The following is an 18,968-nucleotide window of genomic DNA, read 5'->3' on the forward strand; positions in this document are numbered from 1 at the left end:
CAGCACCATCAAGAACAACAAACAGAAGCAGAGTTCCACAATTTGCCCATTGATTTTCACTGGGGGCATTTTTGAAATAGCCGATCTGACCTTTTGGCCAAATGGTAGTGAATGCAGGAAAGAGAGTTGCTAGATTGTTATGCCTCACGCTCTCATGCAAACCCATGCCAGCATCTATCTGAGCTTCCTCTTCTGGTGACAGGTTTGTGTGTTATGTTGATGGTGCAAATATATCTATTGAATATATGGAATATGTGGTTTGACCTCACAAATGTACAAGAGCAAAATCTGACTGCCCTGCTGGAGTATACCATGGTCCTTACCTCCAACAGAAAACTAATGGACAGATCCTAGGATCGTGGTCTCTCCACTGAACCTCAAATAAGTGTATACAGTAGTTCATTTTTTCACTAATTTTGATGTCAAATGTTGTGACTACATAAACAGACATCCACAATCTGTGGCATCATCTGGTGCTTACCATGTTTCCTGGAAGTTAGCTAAATATTAAAATAACAGATTTCTCCATGTTTGAACACTGTTTTAAACATTAAGTATAATCAAAGTATTCAAATCAATATATTTTTTGTTTTTAGAAATTTTTATGTGTAAATGTTACATATTATAAATTGCAGTTTATCCTAAAAGATGTTCCAGAGGACATTTTAACATATAATTGTGCTACAGCATCCATCTAGGAGAAATCCGCTCTGTGAAGTTCATGGAAACTTCATTTTGCTTTGTTGCTGAAGCATATCGGTTATGGATTGTCTCCAAGAAAACAGTTTCCTGCACTCTTTTCAGTAAGTATTTTGTCTTGACTTTATTATTGGCCAAAGGTGTGCTTGAAAAGCATTAAGATTAGTCCTCTGAGAAACATGAATACCAAAGTGTTGTTTGGACTGCAGGCTGAGTGTAGGACACCATAGACGGCTCCACCGACAACACACTTTTGATTGTGGGGTAATAGCATAATCTAAACTCATAACCTATCCTTTTAGTCACCATTTTAACCTTTAAGAGCTTCTGCATGGTGAGAACTAATAATTCTGTTATGCTATCAGACTAAATGGGAGACTGCGAGCAATGCTTATGAGCTATCTGTAGCCATTCAACATCTGCCATGAGGTCTGTGTGGATCACATGGGTGCAGCTTATATCACTTCTTAGACAAAGATCACTTTCACCTATGAAAACGGAGGGAGGACAAAGGATCGAAGACAGACTGGTGGAGAGCTGCCTCATCTTTTGCTATCCCTGAGGTTTTTGCCGTTTGCCTCCTTTTGTTTGGAGTTTTTACTCTAAGTTAAGTGTCGACAGATGGACATGTTACATGTTGTACAGATTGTAAAGCCTTCAAGGCAATTTTGGCCTTGGTTTTACAGTTAACCATTCATATTATTCATTCAGTTATCCTGAGTTAATGTGTGTTCACCGGTCAGATCTGAAACAGCAGCTTCACAACACCGTGTGTAAATTTCGTTTGCACAAATCTTTGCAGGCTCAATTTACACAGCAACACTTTGTTCAAGTATATAACGCATTGTAATTCCATCTCTTCAAAATGATGATTGTTTGGTGATGGTGGTTGTTTTGTATGCGTGACCATGGAGAGGGGCTTAAATAGAGGCTGGCTCCTCTGCCCATTGCCTGGAAGAGTAGCTCAGGCTCATTATCCTGATGAAATTTGCACAGATGTGTGAGGTGCCGACAGACTCTGTAGTGACACAAACAGCCAGCTCAGGTGATGAAAACCAGAGAGGCAGAGGGGCTGAGAAACGATGGCCATTAAGCAAAAAAGAAAGAGGTGAGGGAGGGTGAAAGAGAGTGTCTGAGTGTGTGTGGGTACATGGGAGAGGAAGTTCGGGGGGTGGTTGTCTTCCTTGTCTCTCGGGAGAAAGCATTAGATAAAGTAACAATTTCCAAACCGCCTTCTTAAAATTCCAGATGAAAATGAAAATGTGCGTACATGTACGCGGCATCTCCTCACGAGGCACTAATCTGGCCGTATCCAGATGACGAGCGGACTGCCACTTAACAGGGAGGAGATCCACTTTGATCACATGGACCCCGGGGCTAAACCTATCACGCTGCCTATTACGCAGCTTCATTTGCATATGTGGGGCTTATGGGTAGGCTGAGATCTAGAGTGAATGTTCTAAACTGCAGTAGGGCTTAATGTTGCTAGAAAGAAATGTCCAGGAGAGACACAGAGAAAAGAGAGTGCTGACAGTAGCCAAAGGTAAAAGATGTCCACTTGGCACTTGAAGGTCACACATTCAATACCACAGTCGGACAAAGAAAATCCTAAAAATTAAATACTTCTACCAAATAACAATGGTCAATTACCCTGCAGCAACATTTTTATACCTAAGCTAAATGTAAGGGGAAGAGTGGCCCACAATAAAAGACATTGAAAAGCAGTCAAATTGAAAACTATAGGATTGTGTAAGTATGAGAAACATTGTTAGTTAGAAAAGTGCAAACACGCTCAGTAAACTTTACCTGGGTGAAAGAAAAAAAAGCTATTTTAAACAGAGCAAGTAGCTTAGAAGAAACCACGTCTGGTCCTTAAGTTCTACATCAACGGTAACAATAACAACAACAACAACAGGTGAATGGTGCTTGTTTTATCCTCCTGCCTACTGAGACATCTCTATGGAAGCCCCACACAATCCTCTTGATCCTTGTTAGTGAGCCAAGGACTGAAGGCATCCAGTGAAGTTATTCTGGAGTAAACAAAGAAGAAATCAAACGCAAACTTCCGCTGTGACAGAATTATTTGGATTTGCGTAAACACCATTAACTAACCACTAAAATAAGAGTGGTCTACTTTCTTGGGTCCACTGGGAGCATTATCATATGCAAGACCTGCACTTGAAATGAGCAAGATACAGCATCAAACCACCAACTGAAGCGCACTACATCAGAAAAATCATTCTTAGTTTGTAAAACTGTATGCTACACCTTGGCAGTAAAGCAGTAAAAGCTGATGTAGAAGAAGAACGTGACAACGGAACATGATTCACACTTTGCTTGTTTTTCTGTTCATCCTAATTTGGAATATTATAGGACACTTACTTTTTCCAAAAGAAAATTAAAAGGAAATATTAGTTTGTTATGTTAAAAATCTACAATGGTGACTAACATGGTGCTCAACAAAAACAAATCAATATATCAATGTGGAGGGAGTGTTTGGTGTGCGTAAAAACATTTTCCACATAGAATTTAATCACTGAAAATAATCCCTCAAACTTTTTTAAGTTGGACTTTAAATGGTATTACATATGTAGTGGGGCATGAAAAATTAAGTCATTGGAGTCGGGGAAATGTCAAGGGTAATGATCTCTGCGGCAGCATACCTCCTTAGCTTTCTGTTTCAGTCGAGCTTGCTCTGGGTCTTCTTGCCTGGAGCGACTCTGCAGAGTTAAGGGGGAAAAAAACACAGGTTAACAGCTGGTTTAAGGAGACCAGCCCCACACCCCCACTCTACTCATCTGTTGCTGCTGCAGCAAAAATAGTGCAAAATGAGAACAGGATACAGAGGTGTCAAGGACATTGTATTTGAATTCAGAAAAGTGCAAAGGAGCAGCCCCCCAGGGGGCGGTGGCCTTTAAACCTGCTCCAAATCCAGCCCTAAATAAGCCGCTGGAGGGGGATTCTAATCAAAAGAGGTTATTAAAAATTCTGCACAGGCCCGCATATACACACAGTCCCACACACACACAAACACACACACACACACACACACACACACACACACACACACGCACACAGTCCAAAGGATCCTGGAGTATCAGTGGCAATGGATGTGTCACTGTGAGCAAATGCGGTTATCCATTGCTATCTCTGTGTGTGTGTTTGTGCGTGTGTGTGTGTGTGTGTGTGTGTGTGTGTGTGTGTGTTCGTGCGTGCGTGCGTCCGTGCGTGTGTGTGTGTGTGTGTGTCCCTGGCCTAACAACACAGCACTTCTATTTTAATCAGTCGCCAGGATCTGGGTGAATGTACTTGTCCCTGGGAATCCTTCGCCACATAGCCAAATGTACATGAGCGTCAGGCCACTGCAGGCAATATGGACAGATTATGGTACAACACACATGTCATGAGGTCATGTATCTGGAGATAATCAGTGTACTGATAGTTGTATAAGATTAAACAAAGTAAGTTCAGGTCCATGTGGAAACTCTTTCTCCCTTATCATCAAGCATTTTTCTTACGGCATATATAGTTTAATATGTTTATTTTATTCACTGACATGGTTAATGCAACTATACCATGAAAACTTCCAGGACAAAATAAGAAGTGAGCTGGAATATCATAAAGTAATAATATATGCTTTGGTTTGGTAATTATTTCCTCCTTTTAATACAATATCAGTGCTGGTCCTGCCTCAACACTCTGCCTCCCTTTCTCCCTTTCCTCCCCTCATCCTCTCTGCCTTATGTGGGGAGAGCTGCTCCCCCTAGCCTTCCTGCTAATTGGCATTAAATATATCAGGCAGTTCACATACTGGTTGCTATCTCAACTATCGCTATCTAAGACTAATGTGTTTACCCTCCGGTTGGCCAGAGTATCCCTCAAGACTTGAGTCATATTTTAAATGGGCGGCATAGAGGAGGGGAGGGCTTGTTGTGGAGGAAGGAGGAGGGAAGAGAGGGGTGGAGGGGATTATTTTCATGGGTTTCTTATTCAAGAGGTCAAATGAGCGGGCGCCTGAGCAGGGGAGAGGTAGGCGGGCAGCGAGGGAGGCGGGTGGGTGGCGGAGTGGGAGTGGTTGGTACAGATGGACTGTTTACAAAGGGCAACAGTGCCACTGGCATGCTTTACATCTCCTCTGTCAGCTGCCCTGATTTTCCCACTTACAGGAGCAAAAGAGGGGAGAGGAAGACTGGACAGAAGATGCTGACAAGCTTACTAAAGTGTGGTGAATGTATTTTGATAATATAGGCACTCAATTCTCTAATATTGCAGTCTTCAACAGGACATGATCAATCTACGATGTGATGAAGATATGTTGCGATAATGTGTGTTGACTTTTTTTCTTTTCAACTTGTCAAGTTTTGTCTACTTTAACTTCTTAAACCCAGAGGGTTGTGCTTGTTTTATTTGGCTGTGGGTTATGTGTTAAAAGGGTGAAGCTAACTTTAAATTGAATATTCGTTCGGCATAATCTCCTTAATATCCAGTCTAGCAGGTGAAACTTGTACTGTTAATCATTGATGTATTTAACTATAGTGTTTTTCTTTCATTTTGCTTTACATATTACTGAAAGTGCAAAAGATGATTATCCGGGACATCTGTTTTTTGACAGTGAAAGTGCTGTATGTTGACCAAAATGTTAATAAGACTGCTGCTGGAATATGTCTCCTGGCTGTGTAACTTTATGAGGTTCTGATTTATGATATATACATTGCAGGATTTCTCCTTGTATTTAAATAACTTTGCAAATAAATGTGTTTAGTCTCTTGCTGAAACACAACATTTTGGTTGTGAGCTTGTAGAATTGAGAAGTCGAATACTGAAAATTAAAGGAAAGGTATACATTCCCAGACATGATAAAGATGCTTGTGTATTATATTAATACAGAAAAAGTTATATTAATACAGAAAATTATATTATGTACAAATACAGATAGAAATAAATACTAATGCTCTCAGGCAATTTTATTGTGTAATATAGTTGTACAGTTAGTGGGCATTTTCCAGACTTAAATGCTATGGTAAAAAAGGTCAAAAAGTCATAGCTATAACCCCGAGGTGAAGTCATAGTACCTAGCATTGCTCACGCAATGTAAATAGACTCAAGGTAAGCCATTCAAATAAGAACTTGCTGAATTCCTTACTAATCCTGTTATTAAAGAGAAAAAATAAATACGCTGTTCAACCGTGTATAACTGAGGACTGAGAAAGGATATAAAAGCATCCTGGTTGTTTTAACAACACGCTTCAAAATACTTGTTTTCCTGCTGAGTTAATGTCTTCTTCTTTTTTTACAAGGAATAAGGCTATCTGGTCTCTCAAAAAAAACAGACAGGTCATGAGGTTTGGTGGCCAGTTTTCATCAACTAGAAGATTTTCTAATATCCTGCATGGCAGGATCTCAGCGTAATAATGCAATTAAGACAGTGAGGTGTGCTTCAATGAGAATCTTTACTGTGGGACATTGGCTCCATTCAAAATTAATTAAATTAACCTAGCTTTCTCCTAATGTTACACCGCAAGGCAATTTCATTTGCAAAAGATTCTTTTTTTTTGTTCAGCAGTGATCTTTCCAAATTTAAAGACCTGTTTTTTGTCTTTATTTATTTCTTTTATTTTATATTTTTACTGTTAAACAAAGGTCCATGCAGAGGGCTGACATCAGGACTGTGGACAGAAATAAGAAAAGGATGTTGTTGGAAATAAGCAGCTTGCCTTTTTACTTTCAAGATGTTCCTGTTCTGTTTTTGTTCAGTGTCATGAACAATAATGAAACAAATCAAAAGTGTAACCTCCATTTGATAGAATTTTTCAAAGGAGATAAGGTCACTTACTACATGTCACCGAATGATAGGAATGATAAATGAATAGACTACACCTTTCAGCAATTTCACATGGCTAAAATAATGTGAGTAAAGTAAGTGTTACCATCTGGCAGCTGTTAAAATAATGGCAAGACGATTTAACTTTACTCGGCATATACGAATTACAGATTTGTGAATTACCTCTTACCTACATACAAGATTCTGTGCAAAGTAGTATATGTAGTTAGAATTGCATTTAAATTAATTGTGTCATTATTAAATAGAAGTTTCTCCCTGGGATTGCAAGTTTACCACCACAGATGTCGTATGTGCTGTTTTGTTGCAAGTGGTTAAGTTGTAATCTTTGACATCAAAACTTTTCTATTTGTTTTCCTAACAAAATAATATTGCATTATTTTTATTATTTTTTTACAAAGACTACCTCAACAATAAGTAATGTGTCTTCCTCTAAATCTCTGTTCAAGCAAAGATGTTCAATACTCTTTGTTTCACTTGAGCTGCTCAGGTTTGTGATAGAGTGATGTTTTGCGGTGTGTACACAGAGGAAGGTGAGAGTGTGTTCGCTTCATGGTGCATGTGTGTTGCATATAGTACATGCTTCTCCATCCTCGCTGTGTCCGAGGAAGAAAAGCCAGGACAGAGGAGCCCTGGGGCCAGGAGCCTGGGAGGACACAGGGAGGTCACTTCATCCGCTGGTGTCACACTCTAATTCATCTGTCAGGGCCGACACAGGAGCAGCACTCACGCAACAGACACACAGCCGTACACAAAACCAAAAACATAACAAGTCTCTCTCACACACACACACATATACACACACATATACACACACACACACAGTAGGACTTTGAGGTGACAATAACTTACTTTAGCTGCTTTCAACAGGATCTCTCTCTCCTGTTCGTCCTTCCTCTGCTTCTCAATTCTCTCCATCTGCTCGAAGAAGCGAAGCTGAGAGCGAACGTCTGCAGACTGCTCATAACACTCATCATCCTGACAAGGAGATTGAAAGAAAATCACTGCGATGGCAACAGTTGGAAAAAATCTAAAAGTGCCATTCAACGGCTGTGATGAGACTTTTGGCACAAATTTCAGAATGTTAGAACAGTTCATCAATACAGACTAAATTACCTCAGAAATACATCATCTACTGAAATTAAATTACAGAACATGCATTTCACCCTTAGCAGAGGTAATGGTAGTAAAATATTTGTCTGACATTTTTGACAGAAAATTAAGTGAGGGGCAAAGAATAGCAAGACGAGTTGTACTCCTCACAAATCACCTAACAAATGATGTACGTGACACTATGTTAGGTACAAATTGTCATGTATTATGAGAGTCAACACAACTAAAAAAACTGTAAATGGATTATCAGTTGTCTCAAAAATGTTGTTATAATGATAAGTCAAACCAATGGCGAATTCTGCTCAATAAATTGTGTTAGACAGCATCATTTTGTGTTGCCAACAGTGCAAAACGCCAAAAAACTCCATTTAAAATGATATAGAACAATTCAAAGAAGTAAATCTTGAGATTAAAAAGATGGAACCAGCTATTTCTTTGAGCCACTTTGCTTGAAAATAACTTTTGTGTCTATTTAGCAAAAGCAGTTGATGATTCAATACTTGTTTCAGCACTATTCCACAGTGAATGGAAGTAAGCAGGTCGCTTCCTGCTTTGACAATACTGTATATGAAAACACTGGCATGCCAAAAAAGCGGAATCTCAGCTAAAAGAAGACACAACATGAGACAGAGAGAGAAGCAGCTGGACAGGTGGAGAGAAAACTGCCAAAAAGAAAGTTTAACAAGAGGTGTGTGTGTGCATATCTGTCCTCAGCTGAGAGTAAAAGTGGGAAACTGCGAATTATATATGGGCTTCTTAGGGGTTTTTGTGCTTTTCTAGTTTTTCTAGCTGTGAAAGACTTGAAAGACACACCTTATTGTTAAGTACAGCGAGTAAGTATGCAGTGAAGATAACTTTAACCTCATCCGAACCACTTTATCATGCAAATCTTTTCTATTCATGGACCCTCCTCTCACATTATACTAGCATGACCGAGTGGAAGAAGACAAATGTAAATGCAGAGCTTCTTTCCCATGTCTGCATGTCTGTGTGACTCCTATGGAGCCACGCTCCCTTCTACTTGACTTTTATGTCACAAATGTTTCCATCTGTGTGTGCGTGTGCATGTGTGTGTGTGTGTGTGTGTGTGTGTGTGTGTGTGTGTGTGTGTGTGTGTTTGTGTGTGTGTGTGAGTGAGAGAGAGAGGAAGAGAGAGAGGGAGAGCGAGAGAAGCTGGGTGGGTAGAACAAAAAGACACATGAGAGAAGGCTCATCCCTAACCCCCTCACACACACATACACACACATACACACACGCATCCAGCCCCCCCCCCCCTCTTTGTTTGAGCGCTGAGCCGGCACTCTTGCCGTAGCTCCTGCTGCCGCTGCCGAAGCCCGGTTGCTCTTTAAGGCCGCTTTGTCTTTTGGTCTTTACACTTTTTTTTTTCTTCTTTTCGCTGATGTCAACAGAGTGGCTTCACAGAGCTTCTTGCCTCTCTCAGACACACCTCATTTACAAAACCACAAAAAAGGAATAGAACGAATGAAAAGAAGAAAAAGAATCACAAAACAAGATGGGGACAGCCGTAGCAATGCTGTTCCTCCCTCCTCCTCTTCCTCAATTGTGGTGTCAGGAAAAACACATTTTCAAAGTTTCCCCTCAGTTCTCCCAACAACACCAAGATTTAGGTCTGTAGTCGGGATGGGTTTCTGCTTTAATGTACACCAATTAAATGTGGTTGTGTAGTTGCATTCAAGGCCTAAGAGAGATGAAGTCGCCAATGACGAGAAAGGTACCCAAGTATACGCAGACGAGGACTTTCTTTCATACTCCAAGTTTTAGCTGACTGTAAAGTTCTCTTTATCGATCCAAGGCTAAAAAAGATTTCTTATAACAACTTTTATGTGTTTATTTTAGTGGTGCACCTGCATTTTGTGTGGGTTTATGAGTGAGACGTACGAAAGCGGTTGAATGTTGGAACTAAAGTTAAGTTTGCATTCACTGGATTCATTGTCCTGGTGAATTTTTAGCCAACTCTTGTGTTTTTCCACTGTGTGTTTCCCATCATTTGGTTGGCCCATTTATATGGCGGGATAGTACAGATACATGGTACATACCAGATATTAATAACGCGGCGATACATAAACAATGCAATATGTACGTTGTCCTTGTCCAGCTCAATTTTTTTGGTGGTGTTTCTTTTTAAAATTAGTAATTATATAATTGGTAGTGGAGTTTACAAAGAAAATAACAATAGGTAACCATCCACACATAATCAAATTACAGCGATACATTCATTGTACTTGCGTGAGATATTCTTGAAAAATATATCCCCGTCTTCTCGGTCTCATTTTGTTTCTAATAATATTTTGCATCCTTAGAAATGTTTTCATAATACTGTTTTGTTGCGTTAGCTTACTCTTAACTTCATATTAATTGTTACCTAAAAATGATATGAAGGGAGGAAAATGCTTAAGGAAAATGTGTAATGGATTTACTCAAAACTGAGGCTTTTAAGCAGGAACCATGTCTTGACTGCATTTAACATTTCTTCCCATGTGGTGTTTCTCCTGTCTAAGGCACTTATTTTTCTGGTTTGTTTCTGAGTTTGTTTTAGAGCTCGCACCTTGGTTGGTCTGAAACTGCGAAGACAACTGACATCTAAGTTTTTCGTATTCTTCATATTGCAAGGTGAGGTTTGTTATTGGCAGTTAGAGTAATCAAATCAAGTGACTGTGACTGTGACTTAACAAACTACATGCCCCCTAAGTCTGCACACGCAGTATTCTGTCCTACGAAGCTATACAAGACTATGAAAGTGCTTTTTTTTACTTTACTAAACAACTTAACTGACATACACAATTACAACTCACACATTGTTGAAAGAACCATGAGGATATAATCATCTATTATATACAGTAGATCACACATTCATTCTTGCACTGCATGTTTTTGACTGAGGGAGGAACCCAAAACCAACACATACAGATGGAATATACAGATGTGAGAAAGAAGAGATGTGAAGCAAGACACTATGCAGACTTTGTGTGTTCTCCCCATGTCTGCATGAGTTCTTCCTGGGTTCTCCGGCTTCCGTCCACCTCCAAAAACATGCAGCTTAGGTGAACTGATTACTCCAAATTGTCCTGAGGTGTGAATGTGTACGCGAGTGGTTGTCTGTCCATGTGTAGCCGAGATATGCATGTGCCTGTCTTTGCATCCTTCCTACCTTACAGGAGTCCAATCGGTGCTGTGCAATAATGGAAACTTTTTCCAGCACAGTACGAAGTCGTGACTGTGTGGCGTGTGAGATGAATGTCACTGCCTCCATAGGGACCTCTGTGACTCCAAACTTCTTGGCTGTGAAGAAAACACACATTTAGGAAAGTATCAAACCGTTATCAGTTTGAAACTAATGAGTGGACACCTCTTTCCCATAGGAGCAGTTAATACATCTCATAATTCTCATAATTAAAACCATATTTCTCATTTGCATTTTTGATTCTGTCACAATTTAATGGCTGATTCGTTGCCTTATCATCTGGGAGTTTTTAGTGTAAGCTTTATTCTCAAGTTTAATTTGTGATCATTTTACCCTCGGCACCATGCTTTGTCTTTCTAGAAGAAACAACAGTGAAGGTGATTGTAATCACACACACACACACACACACGCATGCATGCATGCGCGCACACGTGCACAAACATACACGCACACACACACACAAACAACCCATTAAAAAAATCATGCAAACTGAGAATAACACACGGCTTTCTTTTAGTACCTCTGCTCTCACACACATACACACCTACTGTCCCCACATTCACACTGTCTGGATTAGTGTGTGCAATTAACGTCCTTAAAAAGGCCTCATAACACAAAAAAGTTAATTTGTTTCAGTCTCAATGCAAATTCCAGAGTGACTTTACTAGCTATGCTCCATCAAGTGTGCAAACAACATTGACCATCTCTTTTCGTAGGAGGAGGATAATTTAGTTTCCTTGGGGCAAAACTCATCTGAAGTCATAACAACAGAGAGGACAGTCTTTGGTAGGGTTACTATCTGTTTCCAAGTCCTCTTTTAATTATTCTATTACCATAATTTTTTTTTGGCACCCTTTTAAATAAACCACAGCAATTATTTAAATCAGCTGAACAATACATATACTTCTCACCCGCTAAAGCTTTGATATGGATGGAGCCAGCCCTGTTAGCCTTATAACTACAGTGTCGATATATGTGGCAGTGTCACAAGGTTAAAGAAAAAGCACAAACAGGCTTACGCTTCCTCAAAAATAAGATCTTTCAGGCACATTAATATTTCAGAAAAAGTTTAAGAGACTTCAGAGACACCAGATTTCTTTGAGCTAAAAATCACTGCACTCTTGGAATTAGAGAAATCATGATTGTTATTTTTTTTATTTCACACAGTTGATAACAGCTTAATAAGCAGCTTCAGTAATTTTGTTTAATTTCTATACCAAGACAAAACTTCCAACACTTCTGTTAACAATCTTTGTGACATAATATTATGAATTTTATGCATAAATGTGCATCGCTCCCAGACGTGACATCCTCAAAAATTCAGTACAAGTTTGATAATTCTTCTTATAAAGTATTGGAGAAATTCCCATAACTGTCTTCATTCATTCATCCCATGTACGATCAAATGTCTTCATTATGGTGACTGATTTTCATCTAGCATAAAAATGTATTTTCCTAATACTTACATTCATCAGAAAAAGAATATTTTGTATTCCAATGCATGAAAGGGATACAGAATGCAGACATAAAAATTAGACGGAGTTTGCAAAGCACTCACTTTTAATCACTTAAAATACTGTTTTTGTCACAGAGAAGTGAAATCTCAAAAGTGTCTCAGCATCACGTTTGCAACAGGAGTTTAAAATTTAGTTATCAACTACTTTGGATTATGGAGGGACTAGTTACATGTCTAAACTATACTATGTGTTGACTGATATTTAGCTGAAAGCATTCTTAACACAGTTAAGAAAATTATACCTACTGAAAATTATAATTATAATTGTAATTATAATTATGACATTATTTCCCTCAAAGTGCTGTTTGTATCTCATACAGCCTTATAGTAATGCGGGCATTGAATCTTTGTTTGAGATATGTCATTAGCAAAACTTTTTATTATTCTTTAAATGTGTTTAAAGAAGTAAAATTGTCTGTTACACAGAGTTTTCCCTTAAAACAATGAACACAAAGAACAACACGGCCATCCTCTACCTCCATACATCTCCACTCCCTTCTGCAGTGCAGTTTGTGAGCATTTTTCACATCAAAACACATTCTGAAACACACTCTCTCATGTATACTGAAAGAGTGGAAAAAGGTTGACAAGTGTTTCAAACAATAGATTTAGATGCACAATAAATTACCTCACTAATTATCTAACCAGTTAACCTGCATTAATGTACCAAAGTAATACAACATTTCAACAATATTTTTTTGCCAAAAAACATTGACAGTGATGACAGTAAACATGAAGACATGAGAGGGCAAATTGTGCAAAAACCTATTTGCAGTTAATTTTGGTCCACTAAGTGAGTATAATATAATTTTCATCCACATTCTCAAATTTATTTCATTAGTTTATGTTAAAATCTAGTATCCAAGTTGTTTTTTGGAGCTGCACAGCTTGTTTAACACAAACTGTCCTTTTTTGATACAGTTGTGCAGTGAATTATGAGGTTGCTAAACCTGTGCATGTCTATAAGTGTCATGTTGCTCTGTCAACATCATTTAAAACTGGCTAATGTACAGTTATAATATTTTATGCTGTAGCTGTCTGCTCCTCGCTTGAAACACAGACAACATTAAGAATCCACAGGAGACACAAGATCTGCATCAGGACCTGGTAATCTCAATAAATCCATGGTATGAAATTTAATGACACTGAATGGTTTCCATAACAGTTTCCAAGAGGTATAAGGCATAATAATACAAGACCCACACTAACAGACATGAATTCCACCTACAGCAGCTGCTCCTCCTCACTTGAATCAAACAATTACTTTTTCTTGGAGGAATGAAATCTTTTCCGCTGCATATTAGGGAGATGTCCAGTCAATGTAGACACATGGAACCCTCCATCCTTAAAGACAGTGTCACATAACATTTTGTCTTTGTTCCAACATGTTTGCTTAGATGCCAATAAAGTCACTGCTTTTCTTCAGAATAGAGTCACAGGACGGGTCTCAAAATAAAATGTAAATATTTCTGGTAGTAAACTTTAGGGCTCAAGATTTATTTTTACACCAGGTTCACTTAAATGTAATTTATATTTCAGGCAACTAAGAACATCATTTAAATTCCCCTAATAAGTTATCTTTTCTGTTCCAATAAACATTGGCCATATTTTGAAAGATTAAATGACTGTAAATAGAAGTAAAAGTCATGAAGAATGTAAATAGTAAACTTTTAACATTGTCAGAACCTCAACTGGAAAAAAAAAAAAAAAAAAGGTTGTCCATCCACCAAATATCCACAAAGATGAAAGAAATAGCACATTACTCCGGCGGCAAAGGGGATGAAAATGAGATGATGACCTTGAACTTGAGAAAAGTAGGTCATGGTCAAATTTCTACTTTTTTTTTGCACATATCTCAGGAACCGGATATGATAAAAAGACGAAACAAAAGGCGTTATATTCAGGCAGGCAAGGGAATGACAATTGGATCCCAACCTTGAGCTTGAAAAACTAGGTCAAGGTCAAATTTTCACTTTTATATCTTTTTAGGTACACATCTCTGAAACCTGATGAGCTATAATCACAAAACAAACAGCAACATTTTCAGGAAGCCAGAGGCACAAAAATGTGGTGATGTCCTTCACCTTTGGAAAACTAAGTCAATGTCAACTTACCACTTTTGTATCTTTTAGAGTGCAAAATTCTGGAGACAGACAATAAAAAACTTATATAAATATATTTTACATATACAAAAAATAATCAGAGGTCAGGTAAGCAAAAAAGATATGATGACCTTGAACTTGGGAAAACTTAAAAGATGGTCTACTAATAGGAGCATGTCGCGGGATGTTGCAGTCTCAGACTGCCACGTTGTGGAGTTGCTTTAATTTGTTTTCCATTTAAAAACCCTTTACTCCCCATCGGGTGAGAAAGACGGGCGACAGAGGGAGCATGCTGAGGTGGGACATCTTTCTAAGTTCGTATTTGCTCTGCTTTTGTTTTTTCAGGTCCAGCTTTAAATGCAGGTCCGTCTCATGACTTCAGAAAAAGGCTGGATCCTTATTGTGCTGTGTTTTCCTAAATTGTGACAAACTGTCAAGGGTCACCTAAGCGAAATTGTAAGTGGAGGAAAAACTGCAGATCGGCATTGGAGGAGGCAGGTTATCTCAGACAATGAAGTTGGGGCTGAGAGACATGACATAAACAACACTGGATCTTTCTTGACAAAGAAACTAACCAATAGCCTAATTCAAATAGAGAAACATGTTTTTTGGTTTGTCATGATATTTTTCAATCATGTGCAAAAACACGTTTGAGATGTACGCTGAGCAATCACGCATGTGCTCATGGCCACGTCCAACAATGGCAAGATGAATGAAAGTATTCTACAGATCATGTTATTCATAATATTCTTCGAAATGCAAGTCTCATTTGTTGGTAAAAAAAATATCAACATTAAACTTTACACATGCACCCCGCTGCAAAAAAACTTCATGGATGCACACAGTTTTAACCCCGACCTACAGTAGATCACCATGGTTTCAGGGGGAGCACCCTCAGTGTGGATGTAGCACAGAAATGCACTGCATGGAGAAACAAAGACAGGATGTAGCTGATTGCCACAGTCTGTTCCAAAGATGATTCACTCACTGCGTGTGTGTGTGTGTGTGTGTGTGTGTGTGTGTGTGTGTGTGTGTGTGTGTGTGTGTGTGTGTGTGTGTGTGTGTGTGTGTGTGTGTGTGCACAAGTGTGTGTGCATGATTTGCATATCTACTATGTGTATCAATGCTACATCAATCTACTTGTGTTTATCCACAAGTGTAAACTGATGTGATAAGCTTGTGTGCATGTATGTGCACAAGTGTGTGTGAACCTTCAAGGAATCCGTGCACTATCATTACTTTGAGGAGTTTTTCTAGAGAGCTCCAGCTGTGCCTGTGTTCTGGTCCCTGAGGTGAGGGGGGCTGTTTTGCAGCTTCACAAATGAAACTAACCCTCCAGCTTATAGACCAGCCTGAAGACACTTGAGAGAAGGGAGAGACAAGTTTTAAGAGAGGGGGGGTGGCCCAAGTGTTCTTATGGAGGGGATAAACACAATAGAACCTTCAAATAAAGAGGAGAACACAGTGGTACCACAAATTCTCTTCTCCTCCCAGAATTCAAGAAGGAATCTAAATTTGTGTCCAAAGACAGCAAGACCCCCCCCCTGTACTGGAAAAAGTTAATTTGTGTAGTATGAAAAGGCCATAAGCCCAATCATTTGTCAAGTAGAGCAAGACCTTTAAAAAAAATTTAAATTTGGAACAAAAAAGTAGAAATAAGGGAAACACAAACCTGTATTAAAATGTGTGAAATTTCATTGAATTCGAGCCAGTGATGTGAACAGACCACACCCCATTACATGTGGGTATATGCTGGGTTTTGTTTGAAAATCAACATATAATGGAGAATGACTTAACTCTGAATGACCTGTAACTGTATTTTATTTTATTAGGTGTTGTTTTTATGTCCTGCTATTGTTTCTGGTAAGTCTTAGGGTATATTACTTTCGCCTTTAGAGTAGTATCGGCATCCATCCATCCATCCATCCATCCATCCATCCATCCATCCATCCATCCATCCATCCATTCATTCATTCATCTTCTTCAGCCTATTCCACTCTTGGGGGGTTCCAGGGGGTTGCAGGAGCCTATCCCAGAAAATAGATGAGGAGGACACTCTAGGCACGATGCCAGTGCACCACGATAATGTCATTTAAATGACATCAAATAGCTACTATGGATTGAAATTTAATAAATAACGACTTAAAAACAATTCAACTTAGAAAACAACCTCTCTGTACCAATTGTGTTCGTAGGTTGAGGACTACCTGTGCAGCTAAAAAAGAAGAGAACAATTGGGAATAAATCTGTCTCCTTTCATTTGAAAATACAAAAATAACAAAGGAAAAAAGCAACGGGATGTTGGAACCTATTATTTGGTGGGAATGGAACGGTCAGAGTGAAGTTTCATGGGGATGTACAGTAAGTGAGAAGGCAGAAGAGAGTCGAACTTGATGCTCGTACGGTAAAGAGGAGCAGTCAAAGCTTCTGACTGAGTCGAACTGGCAGGCCTGGGGAGTCTCCCTTGGACCGCTGTCAGCTGAGAGTGTGGTGAAGCCAATCACTGACACAACAAAGCTGAATAAGTGCCACTTCCCCAGCAGGGGGCACCCAAGCCTGCTGCCCTGTTTCATGCTGAGTCCCCCCACCCCCCTCAAGGAAAGACATATTTTTAAACAACCCCTCTGCCCCAAGGTGACGGTATAACAACCATGCCAAGAGTCCATGTACTGAAACATGGCCTGCAGGCCCCCGCGCTACACTGAAGATACTTTAATTGAGATAAAACGAGATGAGGGCGCTAGACTCCCCGTCACGTGGAATTATGCTGTGTGTTTTTTGATCTGATGCACCAAAGCTAGAGATACCCAGAAAGGCTTTATTTTTAGTATTAATGCTCATTACATGTTTTCACGGGTTTTGCTGTGCAGCAAGAGCCTACAGTACATTTCAAGCAATAAAATTAATTGCCGGTAGCAAAAAGAGGTAATGAAGACATCATCACTCTGATGTGATGCTGCAAAGAAAGCAAGACTTCTCTGCCTGTATTGATTAGCACATGCAATACTGTGTGCTATCAGAGTTCCAAGATCAACTAAAATGAAAGATCTAACTGCCAAGTCTCATTCCTCTAAACTGTGTTCCTTTAGTCCAGAGGACAATCTGACAGTGAGCCTTCAAAAGACAAACCCATAAAGTATTTATGTGTGTGCCTGAGGTCCAGTGAGTTCAGACAGCCACTGAAGAATTCATTAAAGGAGGTGAAAGAATTGTTAAGTGTATGAAATTTGAACCAAGGCCAAACAAGAAAAGGCTTAGCCTGAACCACAGCAGGAAAGAAAATCAAAACTGTCTTTAGTGATGACACTATAAACAGAGAAACAACATGTTTCTAACACAAAAGATTACAGACAGTGATTCTGTCAGTACTAGAGTCTAGACTTTAAACTTTGGGTAGTTCAGAGTGGAAGCATGAGGGCACACTAATATATCAAGATTTTTCCAACAGTTAAAACAGCTTCTGGGTTTTGTGAAGGACGAGCCTTCTCTGTGCTGCCGAGAACATTTAAAATTTAAACATCTCTGAGTTATAACATTACTTAACTGAAAGATGGCAAAAGGTCACTTATCTTACCTGTTTCCAATATTCTTCGATGGAGCAGTCCTGGGTGGAGGAAGGCTTCATCTTTACATGAGCGGATCTGCGTTCCCACTAGTTCAGAGTTGGTGGCGAGTATTCTTGCACTCTCCTCATTGAGGTTCACCCCAGCCATGGAGGCTACATCATTGATGTCATCATCATCCCTGCAGGATGACACAAGGGTGATTGGCAAAGTTCACACTGCATTGTGTTTAAAATCCATTAAAATCAAAACTGAATGATCTCTTCAGCAAAAGAAAGCTTTTCCGTAAATGTCAGGTGATGTATTGTTGTTAGATATACGCAGATATCAAAAAAAAATAAAGAGTTTTTAACAAACACCATTACAATTACACTAATAATATCTACTATACTCTATGGTAAAAAAAAAAAATGTTACAATGTGCAAAAAGACACAAAACATATATATACACAAGAAGTCAAAGAAATGTTCTGTCAAAATTTGCACCAGTTCATATTAAACTGAAGGTAAAATCACAAAATTAAGTGAAAATGGTGAACAGTGATTGGGGCATCCAGGCACTGAAGACCCATGGGGGCAGCTGTTTTGCAGGATTGTGTTCCTGAACCAGCAGCATCAGCAGCTCCTACTGGTTGCTCTGATGACATCATCTCCTTGTCTGCAGAACCGGCAGTGAGCATTCGTCTTGGCATTATTATACTGGGAAATGTTCCTTCTCAATTTTTATAAACAAAGCAAAAAAAAATTCAATCAAGAAACGACTCAATTCTGCTTGATCTATTATAGAAAAAAAATTCAGTTCGGGAATGAGGAAGTGCTGTTGTAACCATACCAATAAATATGAAAATATATTCTGAGATCCTGCTTTTATTCATGAATGCGCCTTTAGTTGACAATGCATATTAGTTTTGTGAGTGAATGTTAAGCTTTGGTC

General features: G+C 39.1%; 1 protein-coding gene across 2 annotated transcripts in view; it reads right to left on the reverse strand.

Annotated features, from left to right (window-relative positions):
• Positions 1–18,968, reverse strand: part of LOC137600977 (transcription initiation factor TFIID subunit 4-like) — an 88,787-nt gene that overhangs the window by 42,170 nt on the left and 27,649 nt on the right. For both annotated transcript variants that reach the window (XM_068322926.1, XM_068322919.1), the window contains 4 exons: positions 18,046–18,215; positions 10,821–10,951; positions 7,391–7,516; positions 3,363–3,419 (listed from right to left, as the gene is read on the reverse strand). In XM_068322926.1, coding sequence (XP_068179027.1) covers positions 3,363–3,419; positions 7,391–7,516; positions 10,821–10,951; positions 18,046–18,215 — 484 coding nt within the window. The remainder of the gene's footprint in view (positions 1–3,362; positions 3,420–7,390; positions 7,517–10,820; positions 10,952–18,045; positions 18,216–18,968) is intronic.

The sequence above is a fragment of the Antennarius striatus genome, chromosome 1, assembly GCF_040054535.1.
Source record: "Antennarius striatus isolate MH-2024 chromosome 1, ASM4005453v1, whole genome shotgun sequence".
In the NCBI taxonomy this organism is placed as follows: Eukaryota; Metazoa; Chordata; class Actinopteri; order Lophiiformes; family Antennariidae; genus Antennarius; species Antennarius striatus.